Source organism: Desmodus rotundus, chromosome 2 (genome assembly GCF_022682495.2).
Source record: "Desmodus rotundus isolate HL8 chromosome 2, HLdesRot8A.1, whole genome shotgun sequence".
Taxonomy (NCBI): Eukaryota; Metazoa; Chordata; class Mammalia; order Chiroptera; family Phyllostomidae; genus Desmodus; species Desmodus rotundus.
Window position 1 is genome coordinate 78174359 of NC_071388.1, and position 25198 is coordinate 78199556.

At 38.0% G+C, this 25198-nt stretch overlaps 1 protein-coding gene across 20 annotated transcripts in view; it reads left to right on the forward strand.

The window, feature by feature from the left end:
• ABI3BP (ABI family member 3 binding protein) overlaps positions 1 to 25198 on the forward strand; it is a 246227-nt gene that overhangs the window by 147795 nt on the left and 73234 nt on the right. For 15 of the 20 annotated variants that reach the window (XM_045193486.2, XM_045193488.2, XM_045193493.2 and 12 more), the window contains 17 exons: positions 315 to 395; positions 847 to 894; positions 2936 to 2983; positions 4719 to 4778; positions 5609 to 5734; positions 6033 to 6065; positions 6873 to 6959; positions 8625 to 8684; positions 12008 to 12067; positions 12891 to 12974; positions 15039 to 15122; positions 15809 to 15868; positions 16594 to 16674; positions 18013 to 18069; positions 19091 to 19150; positions 24354 to 24425; positions 24870 to 24917. In XM_045193486.2, the coding sequence (XP_045049421.2) occupies positions 315 to 395; positions 847 to 894; positions 2936 to 2983; positions 4719 to 4778; positions 5609 to 5734; positions 6033 to 6065; positions 6873 to 6959; positions 8625 to 8684; positions 12008 to 12067; positions 12891 to 12974; positions 15039 to 15122; positions 15809 to 15868; positions 16594 to 16674; positions 18013 to 18069; positions 19091 to 19150; positions 24354 to 24425; positions 24870 to 24917 (1149 nt within the window). The remainder of the gene's footprint in view (positions 1 to 314; positions 396 to 846; positions 895 to 2935; positions 2984 to 4718; positions 4779 to 5608; positions 5735 to 6032; positions 6066 to 6872; positions 6960 to 8624; positions 8685 to 12007; positions 12068 to 12890; positions 12975 to 15038; positions 15123 to 15808; positions 15869 to 16593; positions 16675 to 18012; positions 18070 to 19090; positions 19151 to 24353; positions 24426 to 24869; positions 24918 to 25198) is intronic. The other 5 variants (XM_045193497.2, XM_045193502.2, XM_045193503.2 and 2 more) reach the window with 5 other exon arrangements.

Consider the following 25198-nt stretch of genomic DNA (forward strand, 5'->3'; position numbering starts at 1 on the left):
TTTTCTCATGGTCTTCTTGAAAAAGAACTTTCCAAATTTTTCATGAGACTGTCTTTTCCAAGCTATACAAAGTTCTGGATTTTCCATCTCAAAATGGAAGAATAGGGGAACTCTTGAACAGTGACTGTTTATAAACCTTTGACCAAAAAAAAAAAAATGTTATTGAAGACCTCACTTAACGGGGTAAATAATGATAGAAAGTTGCAAAACAGAAGGGTACATATCCGCAATAAATTGAAGAGCTTAAGTGTGCTTCTAAGCTATATGCACTTCTGTTTGTCCTATGTTAAGTAGCTGATTTTTTTTTTCTTCAGTTCCACGAAAGACTAAACGACCAGGTCGTCGACCCCGCCCTAAAACCACTCCTAGTCCAGACGTGCCCAAGTCCAAACCTGGTAAATGTAATGTTCAGGGTTTCAGTTAACACAGAAAGTAGACTGTGATAGCTCCTGGTGTAGTAGCTACCTACTACCCAAATAGCTGGGCTTCAGGGACTATTATAGTTGATTTTTATATTTAAGCACCTATACTTACTTTCTATGTTTATATTATATGAATTTACTTATATTTTTATTTACAGGCACACATAGCAATAAGCTGACTCACTAAGTATATTATTAAAGTAAAGCACCCAAAACTCTTATGTAGGATGCATATTCGTGGCAGATGAGCTGTGGAAAACCAATAGGGAAAAGGGGAAGGAACGGGGCGGGGTGGGGGGCGGAAATCAAAAGGAAAATCACATTTTAAAAAGTACACAGTTTAAGTAAAGATTGAGGAGTATTGTTTCCTTCCTTAAGCTGCCACTTCTTGTATAATTAGTATTTTTGGTTTTCTGTTCCATAGCTCTGGAACCTGCTACGGTACAACCGGAGCTCTTGGTGCCCACAATCGGTAATTGAGCCTCCTGCACTGCTTTCCCAGAATCACTTTTGCTTTCCTACTATCCACCCAGGCACGACTGCACCTCCACCTCCACCTCACGATTTCACTCTGTGCGTCCCCTCATTTCCTATCTGGGTCTGAAGACCCGAAGATAGGAAACTTCTAGGAGAATCCTGTGTGCTTATTTAAGGAGGGTCTGTGGTCTTGGACACAACTTCCTGGTTTCCCACGAATGCTCTGTCTTTCCATCACACGTGTCCTTGTGTTGACCAAACCAGCTACTCTTTCGCAGACAGGGACTCCCCTGCTCCTCCTGGACTTGACAAGTGGCAAAATGTTATTCCCGTGCCATGATTATCATTCCATTGATTTACTCGTTCAACTTGTATGACTTTCTTCCTTTTAAAAAGCTGCATGAAATAATGGCTTCTTCAGCATTTTTGTTTCTTTGAAAAAAATGTTTCCAAGTATGTCTTGATAACTACAAGTACAAATACTGTTCTTGGTCTAGGGTCCAATATAAAAATAGTATGGTCTTTGTAACTTGAGAACATTAAAAGTCTCAAGCTGGTTTTATTGTTTTTAGTACAAAATGCTGTTTGATGATAATTATTAGGTCATTGTAAGTTCTCAGCATTCACAATAAATCTGTCACTGCTTTACTTTAGAAAATTCCAGAAATCAGTAGCCATATAACATTGTTTATAATTTCAAGTGTTAAAGATTATTTTCCAGGTCTCCTACTAAGCTAGTTTCAAATGTCTACTTTGTTGTTTTTATACTGAAAAAAATCAATTAAGAAACAGAACTATTAAACTTATTGCATTTGAAATTACTTATGTAGAAAAAAGTCTTATTATAGTTCTTATTACTTTTGCTCAAAGACACATTTTGAGCATTTCCTGAACTGTTTTTCCTTTTGGAAAAATGTGTAGAAATGGACACATTTCCTACCCTTCCCACAACTCAGGAGTTAAGCTTCTTTGTATATTCACTGTATTTATATAGTGCCTTTGCTCAAGCATGTAGGTCCCTAATTCTGGCAGTCACAGCCATGACCATTATGCTAATTTTTAGTACCTTTTTATTTAGCATCAAAAGACCCAAACCACACATAGACCAGATGCACCTCAAATCCAGCCTGGTAACTGCTGCTTTCAGTGCCCTGATCCGTAACTAGGAAAACACTGTGTAACATTAATCTTGATGTTCACAGCTCTGCTGCGGTGCTAATCATAGTACCTTTTCTCCTTCAGATTCAAAACCACCAAAGCAATTACTTCCTAAGCCCCAAACCACAGCAAAACCAGATGTGCCTTCAATTAAACCTGATAAACATAATTTCCAATGCTTTAGTTTAAGACATTCTTTCTTTGGGAATGTTGCCGAAAATGTTTACAATTTATTAAGACATACAAAACGTAGAAACCCGAGCACCATGATTCTGTTCAGGGTCTTCTCCAAGTGGTCACACTGATGTTTTAAGTGTTAAATGAACAAATAAATGCATGGGAAATTAGTAAGTTTTACAACAGATACTGACAGACTCCATTTTCTTAAAGAATGTTTTAGGCCTTGTTTTCTGAATTTGGGTTTGTAATGAATAGAAGCCTGGTTTTTCTGTACCTGGAATATTTCTGAATGCAAGTAGAACAGCCACCAAGAGGCAGGACTTGGGAGGCTGACGCTGTGTTCTTCCTCTTCAGGCACATAATCAGAGGTTGGCCTCCTCTAAAATTCCTGACTGACACTCGAAACAGTAACGATTTACTAAGTGATTTCCTACCAAATAAGGAGATAATTATGTAATAGTGCTGAAAAGTCAACTGTTTTGCAATTGAAATTTTCTCCCGAGATTCCAATTAGTATATAATTCTAACTTACTTAGAGAGCATCTCGCATAACAAATAAGCCTATCAGGAAGGCAATTCATATCAGTTGAGAATAAAACAGGTTCTGTCTCCTGTGAATTAAGCATCAGTGAGCACCTAAAAGTTTAGACTTCCTTACTTTTATTATTTATATCTCTGTTTCTTTTTTTGTGATGCAGCCTTTAAGCCTGTTACAGTTGAGACCGAAGCTCCCGCCATAACCATAGGTAATGATGGATGCCTTCTTTCTTCATCCGTGTTTCTCTGAGCTTGCCCCCTCGTCTCTGTCATTACTTGTATTCTCTTGTGTAAACAATTGTTCAGCACTTTTTTCATTCATTCCCAACATTGTTAGGGACCTTTTTAAGATGGTCAGGCAGTCTCACATCTGCTGCTCAGCTATAAGCTTTCTTTGGTCACCTTCACAGACATTCCATTGCTCCCAGCACTTGGCACTGTCAAGAGTGACAGGTGCTCTCTCCATTCCTCTTCAAACCAGTAAATTATCGAGATCTCTGTTTTCATGTATACAATTTATGGACCTGGGAGAGCAGGCATAAAAAGCTGGTTAGGGCTTGATGCAATACATAATTGTCTCTTTCTCAAAAAATCTCTTGCTTTCTTGATTCCATACTATTCAAACACAACTTGAATGAATGTCAACTTTCTGTTGACAAATTCATCTTACAATGCTGAATTCCAAACAAAATAGGGATTCCCCTATTTTGTGTTTAAAGGCAGTCAGTTTTTGAATATTTTCATCCTGTTGTCCTCGCTTTCTCTCTCTCTTCTGTCTGCCATGTCTCCATTAGCTCGGAAGATGCTCTCAGCAGTGGCTGGAGCCAACCCTGTGCTATGTGTCTTGGACAGTCAGTGGAAGGCAATCTTTGTATAATTGCTTACAGGGGTTTTGGTAATAAAAATGTTTTAACATTACATTTAATTTTCTGAATTTAATTTTTAAAATGGAGACATTTAAAAATGAGTTAAATTTTAATTTCATATCTATGCATAATTTTTATTGTTGTTCAAGTACAGTTGTCTCCATCCCCCCTCCCCCAATCTCCCCTGCCCCATCCCCCCCACATCCCACCCTCAATCCTACCCCCCTTTGGCTTTGTCCTACCCCCCTTTGGCTTTGTCCCCCTTTGGCCCTTTATACATGTTTCTGGGCAACCCTTCCCCTTCTTTTCCCCATTATCTCCCTCCCTCCTCCCCTCTGGTCACTGTCAGTTTGTTCTTTATTTCATTGTCTCTGGTTATATTTTGCTTGCTTCTTTGTTTTCCATAATTTAATAATTGCAGAATACTACAGAATTATAGGAATCCTCTTTATCCAAAGAAAAAAGTTAAATTATTGCTTTTCAGACTTTTTTTTCTTAATCATCTCTGTTTCTCACTTGAATAATTATCTCCTAATTATCCATTTGAAATAAATGAATAAATAAGAAAGAGTAAGAAAGAGAATCATATTTATCCTGGAGAAAGGCAAAAGTTTATCTTTTGCATAAATGTCACAGATCTTCAATGAGACTGATTAAGATTTGTAAAAATTCTCCTGACCACCAACATTCCTCAAAACAAATATTAATAATGATAGCAAAAGGCTTTCAGATACTCACAGAGACTTTCACTAATTTTCAGAGTAATTTAAAATACATACCAGAAAACAAGTTGTCTGATATTTTGGAGCCAAGTTTCCAATATAGTTGGAATCAGGTAATTAAACACGGGGAGGGGAAGGCTTTTCATTGGCCTCGTTCGGACACAAAGAGCATGGCTGCTTTGTGAGATAGATGGATATCAGAGTACAGCTAGGAAGAGAGAACAAGTACCATTTTTTCCAGAGTTCAGAACTGCTTTTTAAACATTACAAGGTTCAGAAGATTTATTTTCAAGGTAATGTTTTTCTTTTCCCATGTTTCTTAAATCTCCATTGCTTATTGTATTGCTTTTGGTCAGTTCCTGCCACAGGCATTGAACCTGTAACTCTGAGAACTGAGGCTCCCTGGACAACAATAGGTAATGACCTTCTATGTCTTTAAGCAAGTGTGTTTTCTGCTCATTGTCCAGTCATTTCCATTACTATCTAGGTCAAGGGCATTTCTCTTTCCTAAGATTTTCTCATCATCCTCTCTTCTACTAGAATCTCATTCAACTAGATTCTTCGCTTTGAATGGATTGAAGATGTCTAAAACAAGTCACTTGGTTAAAATATAAGCCTGTTTGCAGCCAGTGCAGAGCACCTATCTCCCATACTATCCAGCTTTCTTACTACTTCACAGAGCCTATGATTCTGCTCGGTGTTCTGTGGTAAAGCTGGATTTAAAATGCAGTTAGGAGTGTTTGCCCCATAAACATCATTTGTAACTCTGTGTCCATCAACAGAAAGTTGTTTTAAGATATGCAGTGTGTTTTTGTTGTCTACCAGGGATTTTAAGAACTGAAATGTGCTTTTTCTGATAATGTTTAATGGGATGTATGCCTACTGAAGTATTATCTCAGTGCAGTCTCCCCGAAGCTGGTGAGCCTGGGTCCCTCTCTAACATCACATGTACATGCTGCGCTTCTGACCTCTCTTGGGTCAGGGTCACCTCTGAAAATCTGACAGCAGCAATAATAGTAATGCTTTTAGATTATTCAAATAATGTTATGTACTCTTTTTCAAAAGAACTGTTAGGAACCCCCCCAAATTACTTTGGCATATGGATGACAGAGAAAACTTTGAAATAAAGAGATAAATTTCTGAAGACTCAAGAAAATGTGGCAAAACTTTAGAAAACCTACAGCCATGTATAAATCCTTTTTCACTTTCTGGATACATATGATATTAACCAGTTTCCTTTCTTCAGCTCCAAAGATGTCACAACGACCAAGAACACGTCGTCCCCGTCCCCAAGGTACAAAACGTCCAAAACGTCCCAAACCTTCCAAACATAAAACCACACCGAGACCAGAGGCACCGCTGACTGTACTAGGTAAATATATGGTTCCCAGTGCCTGTGGAACCGCATCGGGTGTGGTGCTGGGGTGGCAGTTTAACTTGGCACCTGATTAGACCCTGTGACCCTTAAGGAAGGCCCTAGTCGATACCTGGGACTTCCTCACACTGCTTGGTATCTTCTTGGTACTTATGTATTTTATTTGCTTCTTTGACCATCGTATTTCATTTTTCTTTATGATTCTGGCAAAATTCATTTTCAAGAGAATTTGATGACTTCTCTCATGTGTTTAACATATGTTTTTAAAATTACTTTTGATCATTTCTTGCCATAGATATTGAACCTGTTACTCCTGGGACATCTTTAGGTAATGATTCTTTATGTCCTTCAGCAAGAGCTTTTTCATGTTCATTGTCAAGCCTATCTATGGTGCTATAGAGATGATGAGGTCATGATTTGTCATCCTATTTACAGCATTCATCTTAAAATGTGAAAGGCTTTCTTTCGAACAGAAATGGGTATGGACTTGATTCAGGACAGCTGTCCGCTCCATTTCCCAGTTGGCAATTGCATCGTGTTGAGCTGAGGCTGTTTACACAGGACTGTATGTAAGAGCTGAGGTCCAAATGGGATCATCTGTGTGTCCCTTACTTAGACCACTGGTACAGTCTCAGTTACCATGAGGTTTCTTAAGTAGCTCACTTTCTACATTCCAAGTGCTCCATAACTTTTTTTTTACTTTGTTGCTATTTCAGCTAATTTTGTATACTATATTCTAGCAAATTACCAAGTGGAAAATTTGCCCAAACCTAGTCATTTTAAATTATAAGTGAATACTAACTATACAGCGGTGTGAACTTCTCTCACACCATCAAAGTTTAGCAGTGACTTGTAATCAGTGTTGGATTAAGGACATTTTCAAGAAAATGAGAGTTTTTCATCTTTATTTCTTAAACATAATTGTAATGTAATTCTTAATCTCAGGAGAACTCTTAATTATAAATGAAAGCCTACTAATATACTAAAGGAGAAAATTTCAAGCCAAAATGACAAACTTTTCTCCACTTAAAGAAACTCCGAGAAGTGTTAGAATGCTTTGAGCTGTGTTCTATCATCCGATTCACAGGTCATGGAGGCATGAGCACTATATTAATATAGAATTTCCTTCCTCCAGCTCCAACAACAACAACGAAGAGACCCCGTCGTCCACGTCTCAAACCTAAAACCACACCCCGTCCAGAAGTACCTCAGGCTACACTGGGTAAATAAGTGGTTTCTGGTTTGAGAAATCCAAGTAGTCTACCTAAGTTGGGACCCTAAATTCCAGGCACACAATTGGTTCATGCCTTATATATCTGTTAAGAGTAAAAGCTACTAGTTAGGAGATACCTGAGTACCCCACGCTTCCTGTTGAGAATCTTCCCCATAATGTTCCTTTTACTTACATTTCTTATTATTTGATTCCATTCATGTCTTAAAACTTGCTCAGTAAAGTATCAATCCTATGCAATCAAGTCAAGTACTTTTATTAATCTCTTCTAAATTCCCGTTACCATATTAGCAGCTGTGAGATACATCAGAAGTAGGAAGTATGTTTTATTTCCCGGTTTGTACTATTATTGTAAACAAAATCTGCTCCTGCATTAAACAAGCAGAAAATAACATAAGGCAGCATACCTATATGAATGTAAAACAAGTTCTCAAATGGCACAATTGCGGTATGCTAGGAGTATAGTAACTATTTGCCAAGAGCAGGAAAAAAAATCCAGGATAATTAGAAAGAAATCAATACAGAATTTGGACTAGTGGAGGACAAAGCAGGGAGTGTGTTGAAGCTGGCATCCCAGACAGAGGCGGCTTGTTGCTGTGCTCCTATTAAATGGGCTCACAGGATGAATTCAAGGGGTGGGGGCCAGTCTGGGGTGTCTCCTCAAGAGTTTAAATTTGATCCAGTGGGCTTAGTGTCCTTTTTCTCCACCATACCATGCTTTTCCTATTTTTAGAACTGAAGGTGCCTAGTATAATATGATACCACAAACTGAGATGTTGTTCCTCACCTCATCATTGGGTTGGCCAAAAAGTTCGTTAAGTTTTTTCTGTACAGTGACTCTAGTAGTGCTCAGTTGTCTTTAACTTCAGATGAAACAATTTTGTTAGATTGTATTGCGACAGCTGTCATCTTAGTGCGCATTAAAAAAGAAAACATCAAAATTGGTGAGTTTTTGTACAGCATTTTAATATTGAAGATGGAGGAAGATATGCAATATGTTCAGTGTTATAATGCTTTATTATTTCTAGAAAGGTAAGAGTGCAACTGAAACACACACACACAGAAGATGTGTGCAGTGTGTGGAGAAGGTGCTGTGACTGATCCAATGTGTCAAAAGTGGTTTGCGAAGTTTCTTGGTACTACTGACATTTTGGGCAAATACTTCTTTGCTGTGGGGCTGTCTTAGGCATTGGACGATGTTTAGTAGCACCCCTGGCTTCTACCCACTAGAAGCCAATACCAGGAGACAGCTAACATGTTCAAATATCTGAATCAATAAACATATTGGTGAAAATCAAAAATGTGTCTTTTATTTTGCAGAAAAAAAAAATACGAACTGTTTGGCCAAACCAATGTATTAAATGCCACTGTTTTCACTAAGGATTAGTCTCTTAGTGAGTACAGTCTCAGCTTCCTTTTGCCTATCTGCTGTATGTGAGGTTGACAGACCCTAGGGTGACCCCCTACTCCCCACCCCATTTCACCTCCCACCCCCATAGTTCCTGCCTCTTGGTGTTAAAACTTTTGTGTAATCCATCTTTTCTCTCCCCTTCCCCTTCTCCCTTAGAAGCCTTGTTTTTAGTGGCAAGATGAATTTTCTGACATTTCATGCATTCACAAAAATCTCTTTGGTTTCTTTTTATTATTTTTGGTCAGTTCCTGCCACAATCTTTGAACCAGTTATTCTTACAACCGAGGCTCCAGGGATGACACTAGGTAATGACATATTATGTTCATTAGCATCTGCTTTCCCTCCTCATTTCACACCCATTTCATCACTCTCCTAACTACAGCTCCTCCTGCTTCACAGGACTTCTGTGTCATCCTCTATTGTCAATTACTTCTTAATATGTTGAAGAGTATTAAAATAACTCATTTGTTTTAAGAAAGACAAGTACAACAAGCATAATCCTATTCACAGCTTTTGGAACTAAGACACTCTATTAACCAGAGATTTTCATCCTTTAACTCCCAAAGTGCCTGAATGAACTCACCATCCACGTCCCAAACCTAACACGACACCAAGTCCTGAAGCACCTCAGACTGAACTAGGTAAATGTGTACATCTTGGAAAAGGAATCCTGGCAACCCATCCCAGTGGGGGCCAGAGAAAGCGAAGGGACAAGTCAGGGCCAGCAGCTGCTGCCACAGTAGGCTTGAGAACACGATTAGAGAGGCATTAGGTGGTAGCCAGATTTCTTATACCTAGTGAGCTGAAATCTTCTAACTGTCTATTTTATTGACTTCTCATTTGATTCTCAACATCATTTATTCTACTGCTTTAGAATAATGTTCTGAAAATATCAATTAAATCCATCTGATCTAGAGTGTCATTTAAGGCCACTGTTTCTTTGTTGATTTTCTATATAGGAGATCTATCTGTTGATGTCAGCGGGGTGTTAAAGTCTCCTATTATGATTATATTACCGTCAGTCTCTCCCTTTGTACTCACGCTTTAAATATTGAATTTGTATTGTGGACTGAAACAAATACAGAACGATGTGTGTTTGAGTAACTAGGAAATTATTTCTTGGGAACTATAAAAGTTGTGTAAACAAAGTAAGGACCTGGGGCCGGAGTTGGCCAACATTTTCTATAAAGGATTAGATAGTAAATATCCGGGGGCTTTCCGAGGAACAGTTGTCTGAGTGCAAAGATGGTCTCTGAGGGAGAAATTGGTACCTGAGTGTAGACTCCACATTCTCAGCTCAGAGGGTTAATAGTGTTTGCTTCTTACCCCTGACACATTATTACTTTGGTACAAGTCTTTCTGAAGTGAATATTCTGAAACAACATAGATGTTTACCATTTCACTAATTTTTATTAATATTTTTGGTCAGCTCCTGCTATAGTCCTTGAACTAGTTACACCTATAAAAGAGGCTCCAGCGACAGCATTTGGTAATACCACTTTCTGACCTTCAGCAAGTGCTTATTTTGCTCATTGTCAAATCCATTCCACTCTGTTGCCATTTAATTCCATTCTTCATCTTATGAGTTGAACATGCATAAAACAAGTTACTTCTTGTTCTTAAGAGAGTCATACCTAAATCTCGTTTGGGATAGCTTCTTGCCCTGTAACCCACTTTAAAATTTTTTCCTGCCACCTTATGTTGTTTTTTAAGTTTTTTTAAATTGTTGTTCAAGTACAGTTGTCTCCATTCCTCCCCACCACCACTCCCCCCAACCCCAGCCACTGTGTTTTTAGATTAGCCAGAGTGCTCTGTTCAGGTAAATTACATCTAACTATAGGAGTGCCTGGTCTTCATCTATGTTAACCATTCTGTAATAGGAGAATTTCATTATATGTTCTTTGTACATCTACTTTTTTATCTGCCTGCTTTTTGGTTGTTTTGTTGACATTTGGATGATATGTTTTTGGTAATTTCCCTAACAGATAATGTGATCAAGGCCGATAAATTTAAATAGCAAGCCCCATCTTTAGGGTTAAACTGACTCTCCACCTTACTCTCCACCTTAGTTTCGAAATGATTCCTAACTTTTTAAATGCAGTCAGGTAACTCTGGGATAATGTAAAGAATACAGATCTGACTCTCTGAATTAATAACTTTATTTTTATGTCAATCCCCCCCATATCTTCAATAACAAATAAGATACAGTGGCAAAGTAGGGACCAATTTTTCATACTAGAAAGATCTATTTCCTGAAACTCAATAAAATCTCTCAAGCTTTGGAAAACTTAAAGATTTTTAAACCCTTTAATTCACAGAAACTTACACTTGAAAGTAACTGAAAGTTATCTTTTTCCACCTCCAAAAACATCCAAAGGGACATGTCATTAACACACAAACTTAAAACCACGCCATGTCCTGAAACTACACCAGATGAAGGCAGAGTCCCTGGTTAAAAGAGCCTAGGAGCCAGTCACTGACTGAGAGTGTAAACCCACATAACCCCTAGGGAGGGAAGCATGAAGAGTCCTTCCCCACTCAGGGTTGGCAAGGAGTTTATATTTGGAGGAGACATAATCAGCCCTCTAACTCTGAGTACTAGGAGATGTGTTTTACTTCTCAGTCTGCAGGCTAATTGAACACAAAATCTGTTCCTTCATGAAAAGCATAGAGAATGAGAATAAGGCAGGGTGTTTTTGCAAATTCAAGATTTTTGTTGAGTACATAAGCATTAAGTGTTAGATGCATCATATGAGGTCTTAAAGAAGTAAAAAATCCACTTGGGCTTCAGTAAGGTAGGGACAGAGTTTGGGCCTCGATGTCATAACAGCATGTACACAAATGGAGAGTGAACAAAGGCGAAAAAGTGGGGTATGTTTAGAGACAACCAAAGGGGGAGAGATCCTGCTTCTTCTGTCAGTTAAAGAATTTTTGTTGGTGATTCTGCATTGGATGACACCACAGGAAGTTGAAGGAGGCTGATGTTCTTCTCATGGGCATGAGAAATCTCCTTTTTCTGCACTGAATTAAGTTTTTCCTGTACTGAGAGTGGATGGGCACAAAACAGTGACCAAAAGTAGTGACAATCTTGTAAGATGAAGAAGTCCATAACTAGTTTGGCCAAATCTAGACAAACCAATTGATTTCCTTTTGTGTTAGTTTGCTAGAGCAGCCATGGCAAAATACTATAGACTGGGTGGCTTAAACAACAGAAATCTATTTCTTACAACTCTGCGGGCTAGGAGCCTAAGATCAAGGTGTCAACAGGTTTAACTTCTACCAAGGCCTCTCTCCTTGGCTTGGAGATGGCTGCCATCTTGCTATGTCCTCACATGGTCTGTTCTCTGTGTACAAGGGTTCCTCATCTCTCTCTCACTTCTTATAAGGACACCAGTCCTACTGGGTTAGGGCTATACCCTTAACACCTCATTTAGCCTTACTTAACTGCCTTCTTAAAGGCCCCATCTCCAAATGCAGTCACATTAGGAGTTAAGGTTTCATGTGAATTTAGGGAGACACAATTAAGTCCACAACCCCTCCTTCATCCAGAATTTTTTTTTTTTAAATTACTCTAGAAGTGATAGTACACTGGCAAGATTCATTTCTAAACACTCTTTTATTCCTTCAGTTCCTGTTACAGACCTTGAACCTGTTACTTTCACAACTGAGACCTCTGGGACAACATTAGGTAATGACCCTCTGCCTTTCACCAAGGTTTTTGCTTCTCATCATATAGTCCATTCAGTCTCCATTCCCATAACATGGCTTTTTCTTCTTTATGCGACAGCCACCATCATCCTCCATTGCCAGTCAATCACTTCCTTCATTGGAAGAATATGGACGCCTCTTAAAAACAAGGTTCCTATTGTTTTTACGAGAGCAGGCATGACCTTAGTCGAAAATATTTACCTGCCTTGTACCGCATTTAAAATTGTCATACCGTCTTATGCTTTCTTGAGTAGTGTTCTGTGTTAAAGCTGGGTTTAAAATAAATTGGGATCTGTTTCTTATCTAAGCTGATTTTCAATAACAGCAACTCTTGTGTTCCTTTGCACATCTAAGTTTCTAGATTTTTTTAAAAAACTATTTACATGTTATGTTGTTTCTTAGTGCTTTAAGTAATGTGTTTGATTATTAATTTGACAAATAAGGAATTACCCAAATCTGAAAATTTAAATTACAAGCCTGTTCCTTAGTATGATCATAACTTCCTCTTCCCTTGCACCAGAGTTGAGCTCTCCTTCTCGATCATTCGGTTCCCACTAAGAAAATGCTCTGAGCATCTGGTATAAGGGCTAATCCTCATGACTTGAATGAGCGATTTCACTGTACTTGTGAGTTTGCCCCAAAGTATCCTCAATGATAAAAGAAAACATATTGGCGATTTTAAACTACATTTTAAACTACAGACAATTCCTGGAACTTTAGGAAATCTAACAGTTTTGGAAAAATCTCCCTTTAGTGTCAAGAGACGTAAGACCCAGAGTAACACAAGACTTTTCTTTCTTCAGCTACCAAAGCATCAAAAAGGCCCCATCGTCCACGTCCCAGACCTAAAACCACACCGAGCCCTCAAGTACCTCAGACCAAACCGGGTAACTGTGTGATTCCTTGAGTAAAGAATGAACCCAAAGGAGTGCCAAGCTTTTATGTTCTCTAGGCATGAGGTCATGAGGCATAGTCAGTAAGGTCCCCTCTTCCCAGGTGTCATATGGCTTTGTGAGATACCGTGGGTGCCAGAATACCTAATTATTACTATGTGAGAATCTTCCTTGATATACATATAGCCTATTTCTTGCTATCAAGTTTCATTCAAATCTTAAAACTCTTTTAGCATAGTCAATATTCAGTTCAAGTAAATATTCCTGGGTCAATATTGGCAGCCCTGGGTGATATGGTAGCTGTAGGAAACCTATTTTATTTCTAAAACAGTAAAGTTGAGTACATGCTTGCATGATAATACAAATTTTACATATTGATCTTCCAAAGGAAAAAATCAAGGTAGATTGGACTTGGACCTTGGACCTGGACCCACGACAGGATATGAATGAGTGGAGGGAAAAGTGAACCAACAGAAGGAGTGGACATGTGGATGAGCTAGGGGCTGGGTAAAGGCTGTCCAGTCTGGAACAGAGTGTCCTACTTCTAGATTATTAAAATATGGCTGTTGATGCTGCTGCATTTGGAAGGGTCTGTCTTCAGAGTTGAAAGAGGATTTTGAGGACCTGACTCGAGCTTAGATTTGATTCAGAGACATCAACTCTCTCTCCACCTCTTCTGGGCTTAGACCAGATGTATGCTCTACTAAGTACTGCAGACTTAGTGATTATCTCTATTCTGCTCTCTTATGTGCCACAGTTTATTCTGGCAAGATCAACATAGTCCACTTCAGTGATTACTTTTTATATCTATTTCAAATTTATAAAGTCTATTTAACCATGTTGACTTAAACATAGTAAGTATCCACGTTCAGCTGCCATAGAGGTACAATTGATCAGATTTTTTAAATAGGCAGTTTCTTTTCTACGTGTAGATTAGAAAACAAACTTAGAGATTTTCATAGCAGTTAGAATCTATGAGTTAAAACCTAGGAGAATTTAATGCTGACTTCCTTAAGATACTAAAATAGTTTAAAAGCTAATCCTAAAACCAAATATAATTTAGCTAAATCTTCAAAGAACAAACACCCACTCTTTTTCTGTTATTTTTGTTTCTTTGTTTCTGTAGAAGGATTGTATACAAGTAAGATTGTTTGGATGTGAATGTTCTAATTCTTCATGTATTTTAAAATCTCTTTGGGTGACTGTACTTTTTGGTCAGTTCCTGCTACAGTCCTTGAACCTGTCACTCTTAGATCACAGGCCCCAGGAACAACATTAGGTAATGATACCCTGTGTTTTCAGCAAGTCTTATTCTGATTATTGTAAAATCCAGAGTCTCATCTCACTTTCTAATAGTGTCCATAGTGTCATCCTTTGTGGTCATTCATTTACACTATTCTTAAAATTATGAACACTGGTAAACAAATTATCTGTTGTTTTTAATAGAACCAGTCAGGCATGAACCACATTAGAACACGTATTTGCCATGCAACCTACTTGAAGTTCTGTCAGGACATTCAGTGTTTTGTTTAAGCAGCATTTGTAACAAAACTGGTTTTAAAACATATCATGGCTCTCTACCTCTTACCTTGAAGATAAAGCCATTAACAGCCATCATAGGGTCAAGAGGATTCATTATTGCATATCTACATTTCTACTTTTTTCTATTTGCATACTATTTAGTTGTTCTTGTTTTAATAGTCATGTAGAAAATACACCCAAAATTTAAAGATTAAATAGTAAATCCCAGATTTAGTATAACCTTCATTATCCATTAAAATTTAGCAACAGTTCTTAAGCTTTTTGTTGTCTAATCAAGCTGTCCTATGAGACTGTTTATAATTAATAATTTTATTTATTTAATTAAAAAGCATTTTTGTTTTTAAAGAATCTTCTCTGATAAAAGAAGATATAAAAGGAGTATATGTGAGAAAACTCTCAAATGAAAAAGGCAAATACCTAGAGTGGAAAACCCGTAGAATCATGTTTTGGCCTCCAGTAGCTTCCAGAATCATAGATAATGTAATTACGTAGTAACCCAAGAATTTCTTCCTTCAGCTGCCAAACCACCACAGCGCACAGGTCGTCCATGTCCCAGACCAAAAACCACACCACCTCCTGAAACACCTGAGTCCAAACCAGGTAAATGTATGTCCCTGGTTTAGAGTCCCAGCAGCCTAACCCAGCAGGGTCTCAAGAGTAACATTTGCAGCGGAGAAGGATAAAGTAAAAAAGACTGGAGCCTTGAAATCACCAATGCACATGAATGAGTAGAAAGATGGTGAGGAATAAAAGCAGAAAAAGTGGGGAAAAGTAGAGACTAACCAGAAGAAAAAGCCTAACCACAATACTAGTGTAGAGGATGCCTGACTTCAAGGTGAAAGTCAAAGCTTTTCTGGGTCTAGATCAGCCCATGGACTTTCATGGTGGTGACCCTTAAGCAACTGACAGAGGAGGTGAGATCTGATCCAGCCGACAGCAAACTTTTCTTTGTGTGAAGGCGTGCTCTTTCTTAGCTTAGAATAGATGAACACCCTATTCAGTTCATGCTGATGCCTCAGAGTCTTTCCAAAGATAGGTTCTTAGCAAACCCACACATCCCACTTAGAAGTAGATAATCAAAGAAAGAGAAATAAGGCAATAAGTTCCAGACTTAGGTATGGCTACATTTTAGAAAGTAAACTGTATTCTTGTCTAGTTTAATAGTTTTTAAAAGTTGCTATATAGTTCTAGAAGCTATGTTATGCTACTAAGATTCATTTTGGAGTAAACGTTTGCATTTTCTTTCATTTAAAACAGTTTGGTTTATTGTTAATACTTTTGGTCAGTTTCTACTGCAGATTTTGAACCTGTTACATTCAGAACTGAGCCTTGGGTAACAACACAAGGTAATAACATGTCCTAATCCTCGGTGCTTTCTTTCTCATCGTCAAACCCATTCCATCAACATAGTAGCTACAGGTTCTTTTGCTTCTTAAAGCTACATCATCATCCTTTGTTGTCACTCCTTTATGTTCTTCATCATAAAAGTACTGACAATCTAATTCTTAAAACAAGTTATCCTTTATCTGTTATGCATGTAACCATCTGAAATCTTGTCATTTTGTATGGTTTTTAACCAATGTTTTGTTAAAGTTGGGCTTAAAAAGTAATTCTCTTGATTCTAACAACTACTATTGTGTCCAGGAGTTTCTTTGTCTTTCTAAAAGTCTACTTACTTTTAATTATGTGATAGTTGTTCTTTGACTGATGTGTGAGTTAATTACATGGTCTCATTTGGTTAACTGTCGAAGTTCGTTTGGGGGTATCACCACCACCACAATATTTTACTGGTGATTCTTCCCCTTTTTATTCAGCAGAAGAGTCATACAAATGATTTTTCACTTCTTGAATTAGTAACTTAATTTTATATGTGATTCATTTCTAATGAATTTTCTATTGTAAAAAAGACATATATTAGGGGGTGAAAGTTTCAGATTAAAAAGTTTAAAAGACATAGTTCCTAAAATATAAGAAAATCTAGCAAGTTTTAGGAAATCTAGAGGCATGGATCATGGTCTGCATAGCTTCTGAACTGCAGACTCTGTAGTAACTGAAGATTTTCTTTCTTCAGCTCCTAAACCATCCAAACGGACCCGCCGTCCACGTCTCAGATCTAAACCCACAACTACCAAGGCACCTCAAACCAAACTGGGTAAATGTGGGTTTCTGGGTAAAGGGCTGAGTCCTAGCAGCTTTGGGGAGTCTGGCATGGGAGTCCCTGGTGGGAGCGAGAGCGCATATGAGCCCTCTGTGGATAAAGGCACAACTAACGCTGCTGCTCCCACTGTTGAGTCAGCAAAGGAATTCATGGTCGGGGGAAACCTGTGTGGCACCTGAACTCCTTGTACTTTCTGTGTAAAGATCTTCTCTTTTAATAGGTATTTTATTTACTTTTTCTTATTTCATTATGTTCTTTTATTAAAGACAAAATATCTTAAATAGAGCGAAGCCTTTTTAATTCCAGAAACGAACACTGAGTGCCTTTCATCCCCCTCCAGCCACTGTGAGGGCATCACAGAAGCAGGCAGCTTGTTTTCACGTCCCAGTCTATAGTATAGTCAACGTCAAAACCTGCCCCAATACGAACATTCAAAGATTGAACCAAGGCAGTGGAAATCCGGCTTGATGTTTGCAGGTGCTGTAAACATCTATGAGCTTGGAGAGAGAGAAGTTTGTGAAGCACAGGAATAAGGAGTTGGAAAGAAGTTGGGTCTTAAAATCTTGAAAATGAACAGAGTCAGAAAGAAAGGGGCTATAGAGGCCAACCAGAGGGCACGGGCTTCTGGAAAAAGACGTCCTGCTTTTAAGTGGTTACAATAGTGCTATGTTTGGGAGGATCCCTAAGAGCAGTTAAAGAGAAATCCTTGAATGTGTGACTCAGATGTTTGGATCTGGCCCTAGAAGCATCAGTGGTCTCTCCCACCTTTATAGGGTACCACATTTTCGTGGTCAGAGAGGTGCTCTACTGGGCAACACACACTGAGTGAATGCTCCTTACCCCGATTCGCTGAGTGCCTTGCCTTAGCTGAGGTTTCAGCCTCCTTCCAAATAGGAGTTCTCAAAATGAACATGGTTCACTTTGCTATGCCTTCTTTCACACATAAACATCATCTATTATGTCTATAATTACTTAGACATGCTATTTTCTTAAAGCTTCCACAGCCACGCTGACAATTGCCAGGCCAGTTACCTAAGTACATGTTTAGTAAAACATTTAAACAAGTTTCCAATGACTGTCTTCTAACAATAGTTGGAATTAGGTACTTAGACAGCACTATCGTGTTGACTTTATCGAGGTACTTATCAGATTTATCTGGGCTATTACTGACTGTTTCATAAAAGAACATTTACCTGGCTTTACATAATCTTTAAAATAACAAGTGTTCAGAAAAAAATTTAAAAACTGCTGTACACCTACTGAAGCAATATTATACTTGTAAGATTTAATTTGCTGACTTTCACAAGTGTTTATTTCATTGCTTTTCATTAGTTCCTATTACAGATCTTGAGCCTGGTACTCCTAGAACTGAAGTTCCAGGAATCATAGGTAATGAGAATATGTGTCCTTCAAATAGTGCTTTTCCTACTCATTGTCATACCATTGTAGCTGCAAGTTCTCCTGCATCTTAGACCATCTCAGCATCCTCTGCTGTTAATCCATTACAGTCTTTATCTTGAAATTATGCTAAACTCTAAACTCTATGTCAAGTTATCTGTTGAATTTAAGAGATGTGCATAAACTAATTTCAGGATATCAAACTGTTGTGTAGCTTCTCAACATTGTGTCATATGACCGTGTGCATTTGTTTAAACAGCACTGATTACTTCAAGTTTCATTTCAAGCATGAATTTCCATCCATCCTTTACTTACACTGCTTATGTCTCATCAACTGTAGAAATACCATATTTCTTTGCTCATATTACTTTTTATTTTATTGTATGAGGATCTGTGTGGCTATATTGATGGATGTATTATTTCAATGAATAATGTTTTTAGTTAATTGTCAAAATTTTAAATGTGCTAAAACTTGAAAGTTTAAATAATAGGTATATATGATAGAGTAGGCTGACTCTTTTTCCCTTTCTAACAGGGTTTTAAAATGTTTCTTAACTTTTATTGAATCAGGGACCACCTTGAAATTTTGATGAGCATTGATTCTTATGTTTTCAAACACATGAACTCATTGTTATACTGTGATTATTTAAATACTAGGCAAAAATAATAGATGTTTATTTCAACTTGAACAGAGGGTAAGAAGACTGATGAATGCTTCTTTCAGTAGAGTTAGAAAAGTGTATATGATACAAATGTGTAAAAAACTTGTCCACCAGCGTCTTCCATAATAACAAGAGGCACATGGGAGAACTTCTTGTTAACCACAGTTTTTAGCTGAGTGCAATGCTATATGTCCATCTTACAAGATTAATGAGTACTTGGCCGTTTGGTCAATCTACGAAGAACAAGTGTCTCTTTTCTCTCAGTTCTGAAGCTTAAAAATTGACTTCTGAAATTTGTCATCAAGTGAATTTTTAAAATTTCTTTGGCTTATTTTATTCTTTTTGGCCAGTTCTACCTACAGTCCTTGAACCCGTCGCTCTTAGAACCAAGGCTCCAGAAACAACATTAGGTAATGATAATCTGTGTGCTCATCAATTTTTTATGCTCATTGTCAACCCATTCCATCATCATCATAATCGCATTGCCGTCAGCTTCAAAGGACTGTCTTGTCATCGTCTGCTGTCTTTCAACTTTATTTTTCTTCTTAAGAGTATTGCAGACTCTTAACAGAAGTTACCTATTTTTAAAAGCCATGCATGGGCCTAGATCAGAATGTCTGTGTTATTCGAAGTTTTGTCATGTACTTTTGGCTAAACAGTGCTCACACTTAAAGCTGAGTTTCAAATTCAGTGGCAATGTCTCTATCTTCTCTAGACCACCTAACCATGAATATAGCAATTGTTCCAGTGCCACGGATTCCTTGGCCTATTTAAATTTCTTGGTGTGAATCTAAGACCACACAACCTAGTTTGTCTATAGTCCTTGCCTTTCTTTGAAGTTAGGGATATATAAGAATCCTCACTCTTTGTCTCAACCTTATGTATTTTATCTCTCAAGAACCATTAATGATTTTAAAAAATAACAAAATAGGAAAAAAATTACAATCTTCAAAATTATATACCTAAAATGTCAAGAAACTATAGCATATTTTAGAAAATCAAGAGCTTTTTCCAAAACCACCTTCACTAGAGTAATCCAACATTTCTTCCTTCAGCTCCTAAAACATCACAATGGTCCCACTGGCCACATCCCAAACAGAGTTTCCAAAGCAGGCTTTCATATTAGAGTCAGAAAATCAAACACCTCAGAAAACCTCATGTTGACCATACTAAAATGTTTATCAGAGTTCAAAAGTTGTGGCTACCTTCTGCAATAAATTATTCCTAGCTACAGTTTACCAAATCTTCAAAAAGGAACTATTCACTTCCTGTCATTTCAAAAGTTTTTAAAAATATTTTATTTACTTATTTTGAGAGAGAGAGGAAGGGAGGGAGAAAGAGAGGGAGAGAAACATTGATCAGTTGCCCCACCCACGCCCCCAACCAGGGACCTGGCCTGCAACTCAGGCAAGTGCCCTGACTGGGAATCGAACCAGCGACCTTTCTGTTTGAGGCACAATGCCCAACTGACTGAGCCAAGAAGTCAGGGCTCAATTCAGAAGTTTAAAAATATTGTTTGTCACTTGAAGCTAATGTTTTGAAAGAAAAATTAAGACTTTGTATGTGTGTTTAAACTTTCTCATTTTCATGTTGTTGCTTTTGGTTAGTTCCTACTACAGGCTTTGAACTTGTTATTCATAGCTCTGAGGCCACAGAAATATTAGGTAATAATTTTTATGACCTCATTAAGTACTTTCTTGCTCATTAAAGTTCACTCCATCACTGCCATGGCCAGAGTTGCTCCTGCTTTCTTAGACTGCTGTTGTCATTCCATTTCACACTTCGGCGTATAAGTAGTCAGGGTTTTAATTCATGCGTTACTTATTATTAGTAACAAATATCCTTAGGTCCACTTGAGGAAATCTATCTGGCATGAAACCCCTTTAACATTTTATTATGTGATTCAGTGACGAGTCTGAAGGTCAAATTGCTCTCCTGTCTGGTATTTAGATTTATAAAACAATGCCAATTAAATATCATGAACTTTCTCTGCATAACTTTACTTTCTATGAGATCTGTGTCATATTCTCATTACTCTCTTCCTGTTTTAAGGAATAAGGGCTCCTCATTGTAATAAATTATCAAAAAAAAGTTGCTTCCCAGAAGTGCCAATCCTAATAAGTTACAGGCTCCACAACCATTGATGAATTTGGCTATTCCTTGTTCTCCCCCACAGTTTAGCAATTGTTCTTAATCTTTACTAAGTAGGAATCTCTCCGAGTATCTAATTATGCATGTTAATATTTATTTCTTTAATAAATCAATACATTTGATGTATCATTTTGGTCTCTAAAGGACCCTCAGTGTAGATAAGGAACAAATTATATTAGTATAGTAAAATCTTTCAAACTTTGGAAATAAACTCAAGAAAGTCTACTATGGTTTAGAAAACATAGGTTACTATACAGTGCTTTTGGTGGTTTCTAGACCTACAAACACTATAGTGACCCAAGATTTTCTTTCTTTAATTTCAAAGCAATGGGAAAAAAAACTCCACCCTTCTCCCAAACTTGAATCTTCCTGAAGCTTCTCTGTTGAAACCAAGAAAATCTATGGTTCTGGTTTAAAGAGTCCTTCCAGCCCATTGCAGCTGGGTGCCAGGAGTGACAATGATGTGGCTTGTTAACTTGCACTTCTCACATCTGTGCCTTCTAAGAGAAGGGCAAAAATAGTGACTAGCACGTCGACAACTACAGGGCTGACCAGAAGGCTCATGGTTGGGGAGTGCTATGCGTAGCTGAATTCCTGATGTGCCCTGTGTAAGGATTGTCTCTGACAAAAGATGCATCTTACTCAATTCTCTTATTATCATATTTCACTCATTTCTTTTTTTAAATGCTGCTTATTCAGTTTTTACAAACAAACATTTCCTTGCCCTCTGGGTTCCCAGCACTGTATTAGCCATTGAGTGGTGTGGGGCGGGGTGCTGAACAGAGAAGGAGATCTAAAGTAAGGGTGTGCTTTACCTTTTGAACAGACGCCAGCATAGCCATGGGAAAAACCAAACCTGTTCTTCAGTTTTTCTTACATAGAAGGCAATTTGCCTGTACAGAAGCAGCTTATTTAATTGAGTGGTAAAAGCAGAGAGAGAGAATATATTTAAAGGAGTCAGGGATCTATGTGGGCTATCAGAAAATAGTTGGACTTTGAAATAACTTTAGCATTTGAATTAGTAGGTGGAAGAGTGGGAACAGCAAAAATTAAACAAAATCTTGACCACTATTGAGGGTACACAAGAGGGCAAACAGGAATGTGCAACAAAACGCTCCTAGATGATACTGCCAGGAAATCAGCTGTAGGAAGTCTTAAATGCCCTTGTGAGAATTCAGGTTCAGATGCAATTATCAATGAGAACCTGATTTTTTCAAAAAGACTCTTGCTTTTTCTAGGAGGATGCTTAAGATCAGTGGCCAGCAAAATTTTTTACGGGAAGAATTAGATAACGATTATTTTAGACTTTGCAGGCCAGTCAGTCTCTGTCACAACGACTCGCTCCTGCATCTGCAGCCTGAAGTCAGCCAAAGCCGATATGTAAATGATATGAAAACATGCCTTCAGTTACCTTAGTTCGCAGATGTATTTTTGTTCCAATCGCATTTTATTTTAATTTCATACTATTTTTACATTATGAAATATTACTCTTCTTTTAAGTATTTTCCCATAATTAAACAACGTAGAAAAAAACAGTCTTCGCTCCCCGGCTAAGCAGATGGAGGGCCATAGTTTGCCAATTTCTGCTTTAAATAATGGTGTTCTGCATGGAGCTCTCCATCTTCCTGCTGTTGGAGGGTCTGTGTATTTCCATTCATTGCCACATTTGTCTAAACCTATGAAATAAATCATACATAATTGACAACTCAGACCCTCTTCTTTGAGCTCCCACTGAACTGCAAACTCTTATTTTGAGACCAGTGACACCACCAAGCCTAGAAATGGCCCAAAGTCAACCTGGTAGATAGATTGCTTAATGTGTCGGGTACACTGTGAACTTCAAGGGACAAACTCCAGGTATTGTATGTCCAAATATAAAAACACAAAAGAATACACATTTAGGAACTCTGTTTACATATGGTACAATGCTCTCTCCATGATTGCATATTGGTGTTAAATTAGTAATGTTTTATATTAATTGTTACTCAACAATGTAAAAAAACATCATTCTACTGTTCACTCTGTTTCACTTTAGATAATAATTATGTATGTGGTTAAGTATTCAACAAAACCACTTAGAAGAATGATTTGATTCTTTATCCTTACTTTTCACTAACAGTTATGAATTTGTGGTACCGTTTAGTAGTAAGCTCAGTTTGTGCTCTGCCACGTGAAAAGAATGCTAGTTCAGTTGTGACCATCAAGGAAGGAGAAAGTTCTCCCTTTAGTAAAGATGAAAAAACTACCTTACACAGTATGAACCTGAGCATGCTGGCCTTTCAAATTGAAAACAAAATTTAATTATTCTTAGCAATGCTGTTGCTACACCCTAACATTTATTTTGAAACACTGCATCTTAATTTTTGGTAGCATAGGATTGTAACCTTTTTCATCTCCTTTGTGCATCTTTTAATTAGCTAATGGCATTTGGAACTCATGTTGACAGTACAAGGTGTGGTTGTTATTGGCAACCTACAATACTTAGAAAATTGTGAGTTCATTTCAATTATTAGAGCTTCTTTTAGTGTTAATAACATATTATCCTATTGGCCAGCATAGAGCAGGTATAGGTACAAGGCACTTTTCTAAACACTTAGTTTGTCTTCATTCATTCAATGCTCACAATGACGCATCCTTAATCAATTGTATCATCATGTGTTTAGGGTTTGTTTGTCTGCTTGTTTGTTTTTTTCTTACTAGTTTCTGAAGTCCAGGAATCTGTTACATTTAACCCTGGGTTGTCAGAGGAAGCTATAGGTAAAAATGTTTCTTAATGGGAAGTCAGTATATGTGCTTTCTCCCATCTCATGGTGGAAGTCCTCTTTGAATGCCCTCAAGCTGTGTGACATTTCCTAGCTTCTCACATCTTGTCTGTGCTCATCCAGTGACTCTTGAGAGCCAAATATTATTCTCAGCACGTGTGCTAGTGTCTGCTGTATCGCCATGCGAGTTTCACACTTCCCTTATTCAGTGTCCTCTGGGTCTGAATGAGATTTTAACATTTTCATGTTCTGATCACTCTTTCAATGTGAACATGTACATGTTACTCTTCATGTGAACATCATTTGTAGTACTCATCCCCGTGCTGTCCAGAGACTCACACTGTGTCTTTTCCTTACTAGAATTCTTTTAAAAAATGGAAGGAAGTGAAACAATCTGCTTTGCTCCAGGCAGAAATTGCTGTAGACCCTCAGTTCTCATGTGTGTGAGTGTGTGTGTGAGTGTGTGTGTGAGAGAGAGAGTGTGTGTGTGTGTGTGACCCCACACAGCACATTGCCTTTATTTCCTGCTTTCATGTCTGCCATCTTAAATTGCAGTCATCTTCATCCGTCACCTAAATGTTATTCCCATGAATGTATCTACTTGAGGTAACTAACCTTTGTTTTCAGAGTAAACACTGTTCCCTTACCGAGCGCTGTGGGCTGCCCGCCACTAACCAGGCGTTCCCCGCTTCCCCCCTAGCATCGGCGGAAACAGGTCATGTATATCCCACTGCCAAAGCACCGCTCAGGCCAGAGGAGCCAAAGACCGAAGGTGGTAAAGGTTTTCATGCTTTGATTCGTGTAATTCAACAACCTCTTAATTAGTGTATATTATGTCCATGGAACATGCAAGTTCAAGCTTTGGTACTTGTTCTACAAGTGAATAGATTTGAAGAGCTAATAGCTTCCCAAATTCTTGGATTCTTAAAATGATAATTGACTCTTTGAATACAGAAATACATTTCAGATTCTCTGTAGCATCTAAATATTGAGTCATAATATTTGACAACCAGTTAATGAAAGTTAAAGCATAAATATTACTTGGAATGTTAGTTTTATAGGATAGAATTTCTACTCTTGGTTCTCTTTTTCTTCTCTAAATTCATTGTTCTGCAAAGTCTTAGGAGAATAAGGTGTGTTAATGTTAAAGAAAAGTACTTGCCTGTAGCTTAACATCTTACAATATGTTAAATTTTTCTCCTTTGTTTCAATACAGTTGTGGAATCTATTCCAAGTGTGTCTGAACCACCCGAGACCACATTAGGTAATGGCACACCCAGCAGCTTCTGTCCTCATTGCCACCGTCATCTGAGAACCTCGGGTTCTCTCCCCTTGCGAAGGCACGCTGCAGCCTCACTCTGTGTCTCAGCACGTGATTTTCCTCCTAGGTTCTTCCATGCATACCATCGTCCAACAAGTCTCTTCTTCCACTCAGTTTTGTGTCTAGACCTGGACTCTTTCTCTACTTAAGTCAGTGAAACCGTCCACTCTAAAGCATCTTCTTTCCTAACACTGCGTACTCTGCCAGCTTGATGTTGTATGGGA